Consider the following 19,262-nt stretch of genomic DNA (forward strand, 5'->3'; position numbering starts at 1 on the left):
ATAATGCAAATGACAAAATAATATCCAAAGGTTTCAAATAAATAATATTGAGGTGTTTGATGGGATGTTAAATGTTCCATTAAAATGTAACATATAGAATAAACATTTTATTTTCTTCATAAAAAAAAATTAAAATACATTTTAGTATAAATCTGTTTAAATAAAAATAAAAATAAAAACATGAAGTACAAAATTGAATTAAGGAAATAAAAGCAAATATCATATTGGTGCTTGTTGAGTTCCGTTTGACCCCGTATCCTTACGTATTTTGGTCGGACATAGTTTCCTCATTTGGTAATAGAAACATGCTATAATTTCCGGGATGTTAACATTCACATGGAAATGTACATGTAAAACCAAAACCGCTGACTATAACTGATCCGACAAAGTTTTTCTTTACACAAAAAAAAACCGATTATGAAGCTAATTATACTAACAGCTATCCTTATCATTGGTAAGTTTGTAATTACTTGTGGTTGGTGCATTTATATATTTTCAGAGTGAATAGGGTCAACAGGGTCAGCAGTTGTTATTTTGATAAATCTAGGTGTTTTTAAATGAGTATTTGAAGATATTCTATATGTAACAGCGATAGCATATAGTTCCTATAATTGTAAATCTGATTTCATATATTCATAGCTATGTGTGGTGAGGAAAATTAACAAAGATACAACTAGTACAGATATTTCAATGGTTTTTTTCTGTGGCTGTTAAATTTTGCGTTTTCGAAGATTAAATCTCTCCACTATGTCTTATTTTCACATTTTTTCCTTTAAGTATTATCATTCTAAAATAGTATTTAGGAATTTTATCGATATCGTGAAATTAGCAAAGGTAATCTCAATGAGAACATTTCCTATAATTCAGTATTAGGAATACAGCTCTTTTAGAATTATCAAATCTCATGTTGATAAATAGTACTATCATCGTTCTTTTAGTTAAGGGTTTTCAGTTAAAAGTTTTAAAAAGCGTTGATTATTGTCTTGTTTAAGTCTCACATACGCCACTTATAATATTGTTAAGTCAATAATACCAGAAATGTATTTGCGTGGGAACAAATACAACTTATTGTTTAATACTTTCTTATAACCTTATTGTACTGTTTTAGGCATGGAACAGCATGAACTACATTTATCACCAACAAATGGCACCTTAGTTCATACTGGAAGTAACCTTACATTTATCTGTTCTGTTAGACCATGCAATGAGACTGGCAGTGTTCTGCTATCTTTTGGGAATTCTGGAAAATTATTTAGTGGAATATGCAATGAAACATTTGTACACGGAATAACAGGATATGTGTTTTCATGTAATTCGAATCAGTGCTTGTATACCCTGAATGTGTATAATGTTCATGTTACTGATCAGCAACAAATGATCTGTACATATCGGTCGTCTTCAGAAAATGTCATCAATAAAACCACCACGATCAGAGTCTCAGGTAAGAAAATGTATAACGTCGTCAAATAATGGTCAATATATGAACTTCTTAAATATTGGTCATTACCAGGAACGCTTTAACTAAAACAACTTAGAAACCAATTTTTTTTTAGTTGTTTTCCTTTATGGTAAATAAGCTTTTAGTGTCATCAATAAGATTTGGTTTTAAAATATTTTGGCTTCGTCACATTTTTTCAATAACTGATAATATGATACAATATACTTAAGGTGAAAACATGCATAAGAGGTAAAATTATAAAAAAAATACCGTACTAAAAATTTATTCAAATGGGAAAGTCTCTTTTCATATGGCAAAGTCAAAAGCTCAAACACATCAAACGAATTAAAAATAACTGTTTTATTGCTGACTTTTTACGTGCATTTCCGTATGTATGAAATGGTGGATAATAACTGGTTTCATAGCTAGCTAAACCTCTCATTTATATGACAGTCGCATAAAACTCTATTATATTGACAAAATTATGTGAACAGACATATTTGTTAAAGATGTCAAAAATGTGGATACAGCATGCAACATTGCAATAAATATGTCAACAAAGAAATCGAAATGGCGTATATTTAGTCTGTGTTTCAAATAAAAATCGAAGATCAATTGAATCAGATCAATGAACAGACGTTGAAGTAGGCAAGTCCCTAAATGATCAATATCATATTTCAATGGTTCGCAATAATTGCTTTGCTGTTACGTTTAAGATCGGACTTCTGATCAAATATACAATATTTTGAAAGTATGACTTCAAGATAATGCATCTATACTCGCTAAGACTTAATTCTGTACAACGAAGTGTATGAATGTTAAATTCATTTTATAGCTTATTAATTTACAGATTTACCTACTAAACCCACAATTAAACCAGAAGGTCCATTCTACCTTACACAGGAGGTTAACCTTACATGTATATCGATTGGGGGAAATCCAGTTCCAAAAATGATATTTTCTTGCAATGATAACAACGGAACAGAGGAAATGGAGGTAGACAGAGTTGTGAAATCTACCCTTTCCTTGAGAATGGACTCACACATGGTGAATTCACTTTGTACATGTGTAGTTATTCAATCACAAAACAACTATGAACAGGAAACAACATACTATCCCGTTATATACTCAGGTTTGCGCTATTCATTGAATAAATAAAGTGTTTTGCATTAGATATACATGTTTGCATTACGTAAACTTGCGTCTTTTAAACAAACTATCAATTGAAAACTATCATCGTAACAATGACGTATCGTGGTTGGACGCTCATAAACTTGTAAAAAATACCAATGGAAATTGATAACCATAAGCCGAACAAACACTATTGACGAGTAGTAATTGTTCGGAAGAAACACTTTTTAATTGGCTTCAAGTTGAGATAATAAAAAAAGAAACGATTATAAAGTGAAGAAAAGTTGAACGACTCGATATTATTTTTCAAGAGTTTAGATATTTCGTTTTAAAATATTCTAGTGAATCGTCTAAATATCTAATAACTTTGACTGCCATCGCAAGTAGGAACCTTCTTTGAACTGTGGTAATAGGAGAATTTAAGATTCTATAAAAGGGTGATCTGTATTTCAGGAAGAACTATTTGAGTGTTCTTTTTAGAGATGGCTATTGTGTCTGTACTATTATGATGAACTTTCAATGGTTATTTTAAATGTGTTGTAAATGGGATATGAAACATACCCTTTTTATGAATTTCTTGAAATTTGCTATTTGGAATATAAATGTTTCGTTAAACAGTAAATTCCCAATTCAAGTTAAGTAAAAAGCCAATTTTATGAAAGAGAGTCTGAGCGAAGATAACAAAAATATGACGTTAAATATTGAATTAAAATTGAATAAATTGAACCGATTAAAACAAGAATTAACATTATTATTTGTGGCTTTATTTCTTTTTATACAGACAATTTCACCACCATATCACCACCTGGGCCATATGTTGATGGTGAAAATATTGAATTTAAGTGTTGTATTGGAAAAGTAGACAGTCCTAGAACTAATCTATCCTTTCAGTGCCATGAAGAAAACGTATCACAACACATTGACAATGTTACTTGTCTTAATCTAATTGTTACAATTGACATAGACAAACATGGAACAAAATGCACGTGTACAGCTCAATCGACGGATATGAGCATCGATGTGAGCTCTAAGCTTCAACTGCTTATTGGCCGATGTGAGTATAACCAATACACACTATATTCATTTCGTGATACAATAAAAATGTATAGATATTGAATAAATTGTCTGGGAAGAAAATCTCTACAGTACGATTTTTTTTATATTCAACTACGTTTAAACTTATAAAGGAGCACAATGAAATTATCTTTAATATGCAAACTTGTTATGGTGAAGAATAAAACGTGAAGATAGTATCTTTAAAAAAAAACTACATTGAAACTTTAAGAAACTAAAGACAGATAACACTTTTTTACGTCACACAAACCTCACCGATAAAAACATTATTATATTCATCTATTTTCGATACATGCAAGCTATATTCAATTGTGCACGTGATAAACTTCTCGAAAAATCAAGCACCGTTCAAAATTGTTTGCATGTTGCAATCCGTAAGTAATGGAAAAAAATATCTGAAAAGATAGTTACTGCAGAAATATTGTGAATGAGTTACATTGAATGTCTGATTCACAACATGCCTTATGTTTTCCTTAGATGACCCAGCATTTGAGTTATTACCTATTTACAATGTTACGTTTGGCAACACAACAACACTGACATGCAATGCACCTGGTTTACAATATCCCTTTGCCTTTGGAAACTGGCAATTTATGAATGGAAAAGAAGAGAAAAAGCTTATAGGATCAATCCCCTCAAATATCACAAGCGTATTAACAGTCAGCAATAGCTCTTACGCAGACATGGGGTCATACTATTGCACCGTCGTTGATGAAAGGAAAGATGGTGTCATGGTAGCAAACGCATCGTCAGAGTTACAAGTAAAAGGCATGTAATAATGTGTTCTACAAACAGAAAACTTTTATTAAGTTTGAAAATAGAAATATGTACGTCCACAATTGGCCTTTATACATACTGTTTACACAATAGAAAGTACTGTGAATTTGTCTTAACAATAGACTTGACTAATTTCTAAACCAAGCACATGAAATGCAATGAATATTAAGGAAACATATATGTTGCTCCTTGGTAAAAAACAAATATCTCATTTGACAATCATACCACATTATTATAATGCTTTTTAACATTAAAACCAAAGCGCATTTTCATCTTCAATTTTTTATACATTTAATCCAATTATATTTACATTTATTTATTAACAGGACCAATCTCTCTGAAGACAATTCATAGTAAACAAATAAACAGTACACTGTGCATGCTTACTGCAACGTTCGAGAGTTTCCCAGAAATAAAAATAAAGTCTTTGTTGAAAAGCAACACAAAGATTGAATTTCTGCAAAGCATATTATATAGTAACGCTCCTGACAGGAAAGACAAACCAACCACTAAACAGCAAGTAAACATTCATCTTGTGGATTGTCTGCCAAGTACTATTTATGGAATGGTTGTTTCAAATGGTTTATTTACAGCAGAATTTTACTTTGAAATGCAAGGTATTTTAGGGGAAAACACTGATATGTATAATATAAAAAAGAAGATGTGGTATGATTGCCAATGAGACAACTATCCACAAAATACCAAAATGACACAGACATTAGCAACTATAGGTCACCGTACGGCCTTCAACAATGAGAATCGCCCATACTGCATAGTCAGCTATAAAAGGCCCCGATAAGACAATGTAAAACAATTCAAACGAGAAAACTAACGGCCTTATTTATGTAAAAAAAATGACGTATAGATAAATTTAAAAGGAGAAATACTGTTCATGTATATCTTCCTCTTGTATTCCAAATTTTGACAGTATGGATAAAATTCAGCAATGCCACGAACGGAATGAAAAAATGATGGCTATGCCGTTTTCTTTTCCTGAGCACTTTCTTTATTATTTGACACAACGCCATTGGCATGGACACTAATGTTGATCATTATTTTGTAAGATGGACCGAGGTTCAATTTTGACATTGTCCGTTTTTGAATTGACAAATATTACTTTTGCAGATGTTACAGTTTTGTGTCTTTCTCATTCATTTAAAATCGAAAAGACCTTTTATATTTTGCAAATTCCATGAATGTGAACTACCGAATTAGACTATTTACTCTATTTGTAATCACATAAGCAACACGACGGGTGCCACATATGGAGCAGGATCTGCTTACACTTCCGGAGTACCTGAGATCACCCCTAGTTTTTGGTGGGGTTCGTGTTGTTTATTCTTTAGTTTTCTATGTTGTGTCATGTGTACTATTGTTTGTCTGTTTGTCTTTTTTTCATTTTTAGCCATGGCGTTGTCATTTTATTTTCGATTTATAAGTTTGACTGTCCCTCTGGTATCTTTCGTCCCTCTTTTAGCATTTATATTCTTATTTTTGTTTTTCAATTTTATTGAAATTTTTTTTGTAGGGTTCATTTTCAACATGTCACCAATGTTGAAAATGGATGATCAGTTTATAGATGGTAAACTGGCATCTTTGACATGTTACGATATCACCGAATCAGAACGAAATAATCTGGACTTATCATGTGATAATATAACAAGTATGAAATCGGATGTTGTAAACGATGCTGCTTTTATTAAAACCGAATTTATTGCCGACATAAAGGATGATGGCACTAAATGCAGATGTGTTGCTAATCAATCTGAAAAAGAGTCAATAGTACAGATTCACATAGCCCCTTGTAAGTTGTTACTAATTATTAAGTATAACAGGTAATTATCCAAGCATTGAGAAGAAAACGTTAACAAAGAATCATCCAATAGTAGACATAGGACTTAGGTTTTTGCTTTCTTGTAGGTCTTTCAACATAGACTATTTTAGATTAACTTAACGGAAACCAAAAACAACAGAACATCTTCTTTAAATTGACGCTTTTTAGTTTTAAATAGTTATAAGAAGATGTGGTATGGGAGCCAATAAGACAACTGTCTCATCCAAGTCAAAATTTGTAAAAGTAAACCATTAAAGGTCAAAGTACGATCTTCAACATGGAGCCTTATGATATAAGTAACCTATTACAATAAATTTCGTAAAACCATGACAATACAGGGAAATTGTTATTCAGTCATTGCATTGAAAATGCACATAAAACAATAATTACCAACAATATTGAATGTCTGGTACTAGTATATGGTGTGTTCTTACTCTAGACGAAGTCTAAACAAAAATATGTATCCAAATTGGTTTCAATAATTGCAGGCGGCAACTCCTTATTCTATATAGAGAAACAGGACTCCTCCAATATTTATAGTGATTAAGATGATAACACAATGTTGACGGCTGTATCCATACTACTGACATTTTAACTCTATTGTGTCTATTTGTTATTTTCACACATCTTTGTCATATATGGACTGTTATGCGCTGTCATACAAGTGAGAGGTTTTTCTAGCTATAAAACCAGCTTTAACCGACCATTTTTTACATAGGAAATGCCTGTACCGAGTCAGGATTATGACAGTTGTTATCCTTTACTTGGTATTCATTCGTTTGATTTGTTTGAGCTTTTGATTCTGCAATTTGAGAAGTGATTTACATTTTTTTTTCGATAATGTTATATTACTCGATTTATTTCACTTGACTGGGCGGAGTTTAAACGGTTCGCTCATCATAGACCAGTCCATCTATATATAGGTGTTTCGGGATAAACTCATCAATGTGTCCAGTTATGGTCATTGATCCGGTAAAAAAATGTAAACACTATACGTGTATTCGCAAAGTAAATAGTGAGACACAGCTGTTCATTTAATTGTTTAAAGGAGTTTTAAAACATGTTTTAATTGTCACATTTCGGAAATTATGGATATTAAAGTATTACTATGACGACGGCAGTTGCAAAATATGCATATTTCGTAATTCTATAACGTTTTGATATACTTTTTTTATTTTTTTTTAAATTAATGTCACATTTAAGCGATTGATAAAGTCTAACAATGATTGGTGACTGACTGTGGACTGTATAAAATTCATGAATCTTCTGTCTTATGGCACATTTATCGAAATCATCAACAGGTTTATATGGACCTCTTATTGTCTGCCTTTCTGGTGAAAAAAGTCTGTCTTTTTCGTTTTTCTTTCATCGAATTCTCCGTACAGTATCACGACTAACCAGGGTAGATTCTGCTGTTCTTTCTGTAAAGGCTTTTACTGGATTGGCCGTCGGTTGCTGATTTTCTGACTCAAAAAAATTTGATACGTTGTAGACTTTTTCTTTTGAATGTTAGGAAAGTATTTTGCTTGCGTTCGGCCATGATTCGTAATACAGAATGATTTACAAGAACTAGAAGAAGTGCTTAAATAGTAAATCTAAGAAGCGGCAAAAGATTCACGCGTAAAACGATAATTTCTTTTTTTAAAAGCTAATATTATGATTATATTTAAGGAAGGAGAAAATAGGGTGTAAATATCTGATTTTTAATATATATATTTTTATAATATTAGTCTTACAATTAGAAATATTTTAACCGAATAATACAATAGCCGACACTGTAAAATACTTAGCTATAGCACTTAATATAAATATTTTTTTATTTTGAAATTATTATATTCCTCCCATATCATACACTCATTCTTTTGTAAATTCGTTTGATGACACTGATATGTGATTAGAAATCAATAATAATTATACGGCAACCATCCTTGTCACACACATATTCAAATAGACTGTCCGTATTCAAATTAAAACGTAAGCTCCGCCCGATCAATTAAAATTACCTTGGCAAAAACAAAAGAAAAAATTTCGCCCAGATGTTTAAAATTATTCACGGCTGCTAATGTGTTAATCTCATACGAATATTGATAACTTAACAAGATAAAAAAAAGCAATGTTTTTGATAGAAAACAAAATGTGTTCAAAAGCAAATAAAAAGATAATATTGATGGGTTTTTTTTATTACATAATTTGGTTGGTGACTGGGTTTTCATCAATTGAATATTAGTCTGATCAGCTTCCTGTTTGGTTTTTTTAATTACTTTTATGAGCTCAATTCCGAATTGCTCCATTTACCATTGATATTTGTACATAAAAATTATATTTTGAAGTGGGCTCTGGATTGTTCATCTACCAATTTTGTTTTGTCATTCTTTGTAATTTCAGACAAAAGACATAATGTATCACATAGTAAGAACGTGTGTGAAAGTAATTCAGAGATAAAACTCACATGTGAAGACGATAACTTACCAGACGTGTTTCACTTTGGAAAGTGGATTCACCATTATAATGATGTAGAAATATCTCAATTAGATGGAGTTTCATCAGGGAAACAGACTTCTATTCATATACCATTCTGTACATATGAAGATATAGGAAACTACTCATGCATCGTTACTGATTCAAGGAAGAACACAACCGTTTTTAATTCAACCGTCTTTCTTAGTGTGCCAGGTTATCGAAGATATCTTATATACAAATTGGTAGATAGGGAGGGGAAGGGGGGTCTCAAGTAAATAATAAATGAAGTTTATATCGACATGATAATGTTAAGAATTTGTCGAAAAATATATTGATCATGGCGCTTTTGTTATCAAAAGGTTGTGCAATACTGTCAGAATTTGTAACGATTATACAAGGAAAAACAGTTTTGGGTTAATAAAAAAGAATAAGACTGTTAAGAAAAGAATATAAAATATTGACCTTATAATATGTTTTAAGAAAATAAAAATAAAACAAATGTAGGGAAGTCACAGAATTCGTTTTGTAGTTACAAAATGAAATAGGTCGTATAGTTTTCTCCCCGTATTTGGCCTAGTTGAAAAAAACTATCTACTAGTATTATACACCTATTGACTGGGTGTGAGGGTACTAGCAAGTTTGATATCCCTGAGATACCAACTTTTGCTCGAGGCGAAGCCGAGGGCAATAGTTGGTATGCGAAGGGACAACAAACTTGTTATTACCCGCACAACCAGTCATTATGTGTTTTAATATACTGAACAAATCAACTTTATAAAAATTTACATAAATCACCTGAAAGAAAAAGAAATGTCAAATAAACATGCACATGATGAACTATATTTTTTTTTATAGTTTTGGTTGTGTTTATAAATATTTCATTTACTGTAATCAAGAGTCAAGACTAATAAAAACTCCCATGTATAAAATAAATTCTACTAGACTTGATAAAGTACTGTACACAGACCCATACAATACAATTTATTATATTTAGATCTTTTAAAAATTAACGAAGATTTTCTTATTATTGTTTTTTTTATTATTGCTTCTGGTAAGTGATATATTAAGTTTAAACTAAAACAGACACAAACAGATTTAAAATAATTATGATATCATATTGACGTTGCTAAGCGCAAACATTCAAGTGAAAAAGTTTGAAACGTCATTACTGTCCAATGAAAAATAAGTATGAAAAAGTACGGGAAATATGTTGATGAAACTATTAACCGGGGTAATATTCTTTGAACCTCTTTACTGGCATATAGTCTGTGGAATGAAATAGCACAATTATTTCATTACTTTTTGTATAGACAAAACATACTGAGGTATTATAACAAAGACTATTCTTTTCCGATAAGACATAGTCAATGGTAAAACATGTGACTTTCTCAATTTAGCTGAAAAATCGTTCAGATGATTTGCATTCTTCTTTATAGTATTGTAAAAATATATGTCAGTGATCCTAAAATATAAGTTCTCTCCAAGTTTTTTTTTTAAACTAATCACTAATGGGAAGTTGTCATTGCAGTTACAAATCTATTTACGCCCTCTGTTGTTAACAAGTAAGGTAAAGACTATCAAATCTTTTACATTTCCAGTTGTAATACTTGCTGCACGTTTAAAGTTTGTTATCTAAAATTGTAGTAAACTTAATATTTGCAACTTCACTAGGATGTTGGGTTTTTTTTAAATCCAACCAATCTGTGAATTGATTGAAAATATATATATATTTATCATTGATATTATCATTATATGATTTAAATCATTTTTCACTTTAAATTTGTTACAAGATCTACACGTTATCGGCAAATAAGTGGCGAAAAAAATATACATATCAAAAACTATGTGGATTGATTGATTATAGTAGACTGTTCAAGACTCGGATATATGTGGAAAAACATACGGTTAATTCAGAAAGAACTACGAATATGTTATGTATGCGAATACTGCGACTGGTTCAGTATCGCAATAATAATAACTGGCGTTTTGATATCCCTGTAATCCTGTATGTAGATTTTCCTGAAATCCCAATTATTATGTATGCATTTTTGTCCTTTCTATTCGCAATAATAAGAACTGGCGTTTTGATATCAAGTTTGTAACCCTGTATGAAGATTTTCTTGAAATCAAAATTATTATTTATGCATTTTTGTCCTTTCTTTAAAACTTGTTATAATAAATGCATAATAAATTATGATTTCCGAATTTACAGTAGTAATTCAGCAAATGCTGTGGATTCATTATTATTCGTAAAATACAAATATTCGTGGATTTTGAAACAGTAGTTTATCGAAGTTCAAATCTTGTAACTCGATTACCAAGAGGAAAAGCAAGGTAACAAACAAAAATGAGGAAATCATATGAACTTCAAAAAGAGCAAGACTGTGTAGGTCAACAGAGGAAGCACCTCCTGCTATACATGTCATTCGGACTCATACTCAGTAAAAAATCACGATCGGGAATATGAAAAATTCGGTAAAATTGCACATCAGACGATTATATCGGTATATAAAATTCTTAGTCCACGAAAGCCACTTATTCAAATGTTAAACTCAGTACACATTTTATTTAGGGTAATAGTCAAGGTTTTGTAAATCCGTGAAATCAGATATTCAAGAAATTTTATTTTTGTCATTACACAAATAAATATGTACTGACGAAAATAAGCGATTCCATAGTATACATAATTATTCACATATAATATTTGAACATTAAAATTATATATTACCAAGAAAGTATATTTAAACAAATGAGTGATTTTTTACTAAAGAGAAATAACTTTTTAAGACCAGTACATTCCAGAATGGACCTTTTCGTCTTTTTTTCTTTTTTTTTTTTATTTCTGTTTTTGTGTCAGATGTCAATAATTGAACAAATTATGCATCCTGACAACTTTAATGCATTAACCAACTTATTTGTTTCAGGGCCACCCGTTATTGTAAACAGCTCTATTATAAAAGATCATTCAGAGGCAGAATGTGTACTAAGTGTCCAATTCTATTCTTTTGATGAAAAAACAAGACTTATTTGGTATAAAAATGGAAGATTGTTGCATTCATCAGAACGTCAGAGACAAAATGTCGGTCCAGCTACTAATTATGTAAATATGCATGACATTGCAGTTCCTGTGAGAGCAAAGGTTGCAACACTTCATCTGAAACCAGTATGTGATGTGGATACGTCTGTATATCGCCTTACTGTGAAAACTACCCATTTCTCAACATCTCATACTTTTGAAGAGAATGGTGAGTATATGAGTGATGATTTGTTTTTCGACCCTCCGTTTTTACTTTTTTGTCATGTATCTATATTCAACGTATTATTTGCTAGTGCTCTTTTTCGTTCTTTGTGGTTCTTTGGTTTTCTTTTGTAATTATTTTTTTTTTGTAATATTACACACAAGAACAATTTGTCATTGTATGTATTACAAGAAAAGATTAGTATTGCCTATGTTCACACAGACACTAAAACCAAGTCCACACATCCCCTTACAGAAATCTAGATTCGACAACACAAACCTCTTCAAATACCGGAATGAACTCAAGTGATATGAAACAAAAAGTAGAAGAAGAGGGCAAATCATTTTCATTTATTGCACAGATAATGAACAACGTTCCATATATTAAACAAGGTGTGCATGAGGAATTGCATACGATTCATTTTTAGTTTATTTTAAAAGAAGGGTAGGTCAATTATCAATTACATCAAACACGTTAGTATAAAGTGATTTTGAATAGTGCAAATTTAGTATCATTTATGAAAAAGGGAAATGGGAATAGTGTATGATGTAATTGTGTATGGTACACTGGTACATGGTGAAGTTGTGTAATATTGTATAGTGTAAGTAAAGGGTAAGTTTGCGCCATTCAAAGACTACAGCTTTCTATGTCGTAAACCTCTGTATACATAATCGTCACTGGGAATGTTAGAAAAGCAAACAACAGAATACTAAAACAACCTAGAGATAATCGTTAATATTCCATATCAACGTGTCGATTCCATGCTACATTAAAATTAAAAGTTCTCAGTTCAAAACCTAAACGCGACAGTGTTCTTGTAAAAAAATCTCACCCGAACAGAACTATCAACTTTTTAATGCAAATCAATGTATTATATAGGCTTATTTACATCTGTGCATTATGAAATTAAGAATGGAAATGGATAATATGTCAAAGAGACAACAACCCGGCTAAAGAGCAGATAACAACAGAATGCCACCAATGGGTCTTCAAGGCAGGGAGAGAATGTAACACCCGAAGGTGGGCCTCAGCTGGACAACACATAAAAATGTGTACTAATTCAGTGAAATGGACGTCACACTAAACTACATAACATATAAATAATCTAAAACGAAATAAAATTTTAAAAAACATACAAGACTAATAAAGGCCAGAGGTTATAGCTTAGTTAAAAAGTTAATATAGTAACTTACTTTAAAGTAGTTTTTGGTACATTGATTGTTAAATAGTAGTTTATGCAATATTTCTGTCGTAAACATTTACTCCTCATTATTTCTTTTACATTACTGGTAACTTAAATCATTTTTGGGGGTAATTCTTGTTCGGTCTACACTTTCAGAGATACTTTAATGTGTTCAATATATCAAGTATAAACTTTCTAGTTAGTTTTGAAGAGTTCGAATATGAATATACTAATAAATGTATTCTTGAGAACATCTCTCGATTTCTTTAAAAGTTTTTTTTATTTTTCCTTTTGATATGCGATGAATTCAAATTTGGTTATCCTTCGATAACTTCAACATACCTTATCTCTTTATTAGATAACACAGTCCGCAAAGTGTTAATAATCTCACTGATAATAGCATCAGGAATTTTCATAGCAGGATTGATCATAACAATATGCAGAGCAACCAAGGGTATGTAAACTGATTTATGAAATATACAAGGCTTATAATTTAGTACGCTAAAAAATAAAATCACAAAAATACTGAACTCCGAGGAACATTCAAAACGGAAAGTCCCTAATCAAATGACAAAAGCAAATGATACAAACACATCAAACGAATGAACAACAACTGCCATATTTCTGACTTTGTACAGGCATTCGTATGCATACAAGATCACAATTCATGTTGTATGCTGAAAGTCTCAAAATAATTTCCAGATGGTCATATGCTATTGGTATTTTACATCGTTGAAACCTTTTTACTTACATGGTGAAATTGCCATCTTAAATCTAAACCAAATTCATGTTAAGTTTACAATAGCAAATGATTGACATTTTCATATATTGCAAGTTTGATGAGCAAAATCGTTTCAGTGGTCATACTCGTCTTAGAGTTAGGAATTTTTACTAAAAAATCTTATAATATCTAAGTTTTGAGAGCATGGTTAATGTTTCAGTGATAATATTTTTTAGGTATGAGACCAGAAGTAATATGTTATATCTGCTTTTTCTTCAATTCTTATATAAATCCTTTTTCTTTATGAATATAACTACGAATGACTTTCATTAGATGTCTGATTTTTTTTAATTCGTCAGAAACTGTTAAATGCGACATTTCAACAAAACTCATGTGCACCCTGAGATATAATATCGATAAAGAAATATTGTCTACCAACAGTCTTATCGATTGATAGCATCAAACTAAATGTTGAGAATATGCATACTGTTATAGAATAGAAAAGAGAAATATCTTGATTATGGTTAAAGTCTCATTTCTAAATACTATACAGTACAACATTACATGTTATGGAAATAAAAAGAGAACTTTTACATAATATGAGAAACTGAAACATTGTATCAATATATCAAATATTATGAGAACGAATTTTTAAAAGAATTTGAAAAATCATTCAAATGAATTTTGTTCTATAAACATTAACATAACAATCGCAAATGGAATTCTAAGAATATCAAGAAAGGGTCATTTCTGATCATACTGAAAAACGTTCATTGAATAAAAGTAAATCGTTTTATGAATAGAAAATTCGTTACCAATATTTCTCTTTGCAGAGATATAATTGCTTTTTTTTTTATTTTATTCTGTAATTACCTGCTCTGTGGACATTAATCAAATTGCAGTGCATAGCAAAATATTTATTTGTGACTTTTCTGCATTGTACACAAGTGTTTAAAAAATATTGTATTTCATATATAGGTAAAAAAGACAAATTCTGGCAAATAAGAAAGAGGTAACTATATGTTATAGATAATTTATAAAACAAATATTTATTTGGAAGCAATATGAGTAAAGAAGATATATGTATATGTCAGCAGCACCATCCCAATGACATAACAAAGCATCAAGTGATGATCGTACTGTGTCAAATAAAGGCAACAGTAGTATACCGCTGTTCAAAACTCATAAATCCATGGACAAAAAACAAAATCGGGGTAACAAACTAAAACCGAGGGAAACGCATTAAATATAAGAGGAGAACAACGACATAACACCGAAACGTAACACACAGAGAAACGGACCAAGCATCAGACAAAACACCACGAGAATAACAAATATAACATGAAAACCAAATACATGAATTTGGGATAGACAAGTACCGTGCCACGTCTTATCTCAATTTCTCAAAAATAAGAGAAAACACAAACGACTCAACGTTAAAATGCAACACACACAGAAACGAACAATAATATAACAATGGCCATCTTCCTGACTTGGTACAGGACACTTTTAAAGGGGAATAAAAGTGGTGGGTTGAACCTGGTTTTGTGGTATGCCAAACCTCGCACTTTAATGGCAAAGTTAAATATAACATTGAAATGACAACATAATATTACAGGACTACAATACAAATTAATAGAACATATTAGACAAAGAAAAACATGATTAATAGATAACAAAAAGCATCAGGTTTAAAATTCAATACGCCAAAAACGCGCCTTGTCCACACAAGACTTACAAGTGACGCCCAGATATAAAAGATCGAAAGTGAAAAAAGTACAAAGTTGTACAACACTGAAGATCAAAAGTTGAAAAGGTTTCGCCAAATACGGCATTGTTTTTATGCCCGGGATAAGAACATTCTTATTATCAAAACAATATTATGAAATTTAACAGAAACTATCAAACATTTGGCATTATAGCCAATTTTCTAAATGAAGGTATAGCTTCAATTGAATTTTCAATATTTAGCGATCGTCCCTGGAGAGACGTTAATTCTCAGAATACACATCACATGCAATAAAACTGATACCGTTAATGATATTAAGACAACCACTGAAGAATATTCGGACTTGAAACAAGCACATGAACATGATCTCTATCCGCTCCCTTTCAGTCTCGTTTAGTATAACTAAAGTCAGTATAGAAAAATCAAATAACCCTATAATGTCGTTATAATAGAAAACTGATAAAAATGATAAATAATATATATCAAACCATGCTCACAGTTTTTGAACGCGAGATCTGAAAATTAATAAACCAATTGAAAGAGGAAGAAGACAATAATGGGATAATCAAACACACAAATCAAAAGAAAAACCATGACAAATGGCAAAATAGGATAAAACTATTGCCATCTACAAACAAACAACCAGAAAACTAAGTATTTTGGGTTTTTTTTTCACATATAGTTGTAAGTATAAAGGAATTTGTTGCGACTGTTATACACGTGGGAGGTTTAGCTAGCTATTCAACTTGGTCAACTTTGTTAAATCCTCCATTTTCTAGATAGGAAAATGCCAGTAACAAGTCAGGAATATGACAGTTGTTATCCATTCTTTTGATGTGTTTGAGCTTTTGATTTTGATATTTGATTATCCGTTTTGAAATTTCTCAGAGTTTGGTATTTTTGTGATTTTACTTTTCACGTCTTTTATAATAAGCAGTTCATGCACCGAAAGTGTCATCTGCTGTGTCGCTTACCTTGTTAATTTTGTAGTATCAACTCTGAAGTATCAGTAAGTCAAACAGTTTAGTATTGTTCATCGTTTATAAATTATACCATTATACAAAGAATAAATCTGAAGTCAAATATAAAGGGAATAACTCTGGAGAATTGTTGATAGTCATTTTCATGAGATCTAATGCATTTGTCGCACTGTCATGAAAACTAAAATGGTGAAAAAAAAGATAGTAAAACAAACTGAACATCATTTACCAAAAAGTTATCAAAGGTACCAGGATTATAATTTAATACGCCAGACGCTACATAAGACTCATCAGTGACGCTCAGATCAAAATAGTTGTGACATGTGTGTTTTGTTGTAATAAATCTAGATGTAACAAATAAAGAAGGAAAATCCACCTAAAGAAATAATCAAAAGAATATAATAAATTGACCGAATGTTCAAGAAAAGGATACAACAATGCCATCCCTAAAAAGAGTAAAGATTGATTATCAATATGTAACAGTAACACTTTGTTTTGATGGTGTCTTAAAAGATGTTTTTGTGATTTTTCTTGATCAAGAATGCTCAAACTTAAAACAAAAGAATTGAAGTCAAGTGTGTGTAAAAACTTGCTTACTTGATAAGCTGAATTACCGAAAAGGGCCAAACGTAAAACAAAATAGAGCCATGTCGTAAAGGTATTAGAAGATATCAAATGGTAATCAGCTGTCATGGGTCGAACATAAAACACGATATCCAACTGCAAAATGAATGACGCAACAACGAAATAGAAAATTCAATTCAGAAGTAAACTTTTGAACAAAATTATAGGTTGAATTACTCGCATGCACAATAAAAAACGGATGTTAGTTCAAATGCTTCAGAAAGTAATTAAATCTCAGGATTTTCCAGTTAGGTACGGCTTCTACATTGAAATCATCATCCCACTTGTTGTATGGATTTGATCCTGTAAGATATCAATGTCATTGAAAATATGTTTATGTTAATATGTTTTGATATATTATTTTAGTCTGTATAGTACCGTATCCAGACGACGAATTGATACCCAGTTCTATGAAGAAGTTGGAATGGTCATTGCGAATATAAGTATGAACTATCTTATTTACATGTTGAATAGAATATCTGTTTTATTTACAGTTCAAAAATACATAGAGGTAAAAGATCTGAAATAATGGCTCAACAAATTGAAATGCAAACGGGCAGTAAACCTTAATGTTATTTGGTATTCTGCAACACTTGACCCGAGATTTTTAAATGCTTGAACTATTGACGTCATACAACAATCACTTTTGCATTGCATTAGACACTTTCTGATGCGACATCCAAATTGTACGTGTACGGATGTAATATCCTGTAATGGTGGACATACAGCGATGAGGTGTATCTAATTAGTTATCAAAGGTACCAGGATTATAATTTAATACGCCAGACGCGCGTTTCGTCTACATAAGACTCATCAGTGACGCTCAGATCAAAATAGTTGTAAAGCCATACAAGTAAAAAGTTGATAAAATAGTCCCGTTATAAATGTAGGCCTTTCAAAATTGAAAAGATGTCTTAAGAAAACGTCAATTTGAATGTTTTGTTCGAGTTAGTTATTACTTTTGGAATGTATGCAATTATATATATGTTTCTGCTTTGGTTGGATTGTTGTCTTTTTGACACATTTTCCATTTCCTTTTTTTTTCCAATCTCAATTTTATGATGTTGTTTCAGGGCAGGCAGATGAAGGAAACACAGGACATAATAGAGATACATTGACAGACAGTAAATATGAGCAGATTCCCTTTGACAGAAATTGATGATCTTGAACAAAAGTGACTTATATCGTTGTTGTATATAATTGTAAAAACAAAGGAAGCTAGTTATCAAAATTAAACTTATAATCATTGTATCATTTACATTCATTCTAGATTCAACTAGAGACTTTTTTTACATTGCATCGGTATTAATTTTTATGAATTAAATCCTGTGTTTAATATATGCTATGAATATACATTTATTTTTTATTGTTCAGTTTTCATGAACGCAAAAATTTAAAGACCCAATATCTGAAACCAAGACTTTTTTAATGTATTAATTCAAATATGGTATATTATATTCATTACAAATGTAAGATGGTAAAAAAAAAGAAAAAGGAAACTTTTAGTAAATGGCAAAATCAAAAGCTGAAACTCATCTAACAAATCCTGACAATTTCCTTATGTAGAAAATGGTAGTTTAAACTAGTTGTATGAAATTATATAATACATGCATCTAATGATCTATGAAGTTTATTCTTATTCAGTAATAATAATACCTTTTTCAAAAGCAATGCAACACAGCTTATAGAATATAAGTATCATTCGATTGTGCATTGTCTCTCAGTACAAATATACGTGAACACATTACTAAAAAAGTGTTTGTCCCTTCAAGTCAACTATCATACTGATCAGTGTCAATATCGATAGGATCGATTATGAAGTTTTTACAAACAATATTTGCTAATTTGTAGTAGATTTTTTATTTGTTTACGGAAGCGTCTTATGTTGTATAATTGTTGTGTTCGTTTCCAGTATGTAAAACTAAAGATGTTTGTGCATTTGTGTTAATTTTTTGGTTAACTAATAGAATATGTTAGTATACAGAATTTCATGTGTTTTGAAATGTTATTACACTCTACATATTTTTTAATAAATCTTTTAAAAGACAAGATTCTAATTCCTGGTAAGAAAT

At 30.8% G+C, this 19,262-nt stretch overlaps 1 protein-coding gene across 1 annotated transcript; it reads left to right on the forward strand.

Moving 5' to 3' along the window:
• The first annotated feature begins 277 nt into the window (after positions 1-277).
• On the forward strand, positions 278-19,239 carry LOC139523699 (uncharacterized). Its single transcript, XM_071317911.1, has 13 exons — positions 278-454; positions 1,109-1,441; positions 2,289-2,570; positions 3,351-3,623; positions 4,121-4,411; positions 4,747-5,037; positions 5,949-6,224; positions 8,640-8,927; positions 11,639-11,959; positions 13,495-13,590; positions 14,836-14,869; positions 17,557-17,633; positions 18,264-19,239. Exons 1-13 carry the CDS (start codon positions 418-420, stop codon positions 18,347-18,349), a joined length of 2,685 nt encoding a protein of 894 aa, XP_071174012.1. The 5' UTR covers positions 278-417; the 3' UTR covers positions 18,350-19,239.
• The last annotated feature ends 23 nt before the right edge of the window (positions 19,240-19,262 follow it).

Source organism: Mytilus edulis, chromosome 5 (genome assembly GCF_963676685.1).
Source record: "Mytilus edulis chromosome 5, xbMytEdul2.2, whole genome shotgun sequence".
NCBI lineage: Eukaryota > Metazoa > Mollusca > Bivalvia > Mytilida > Mytilidae > Mytilus > Mytilus edulis.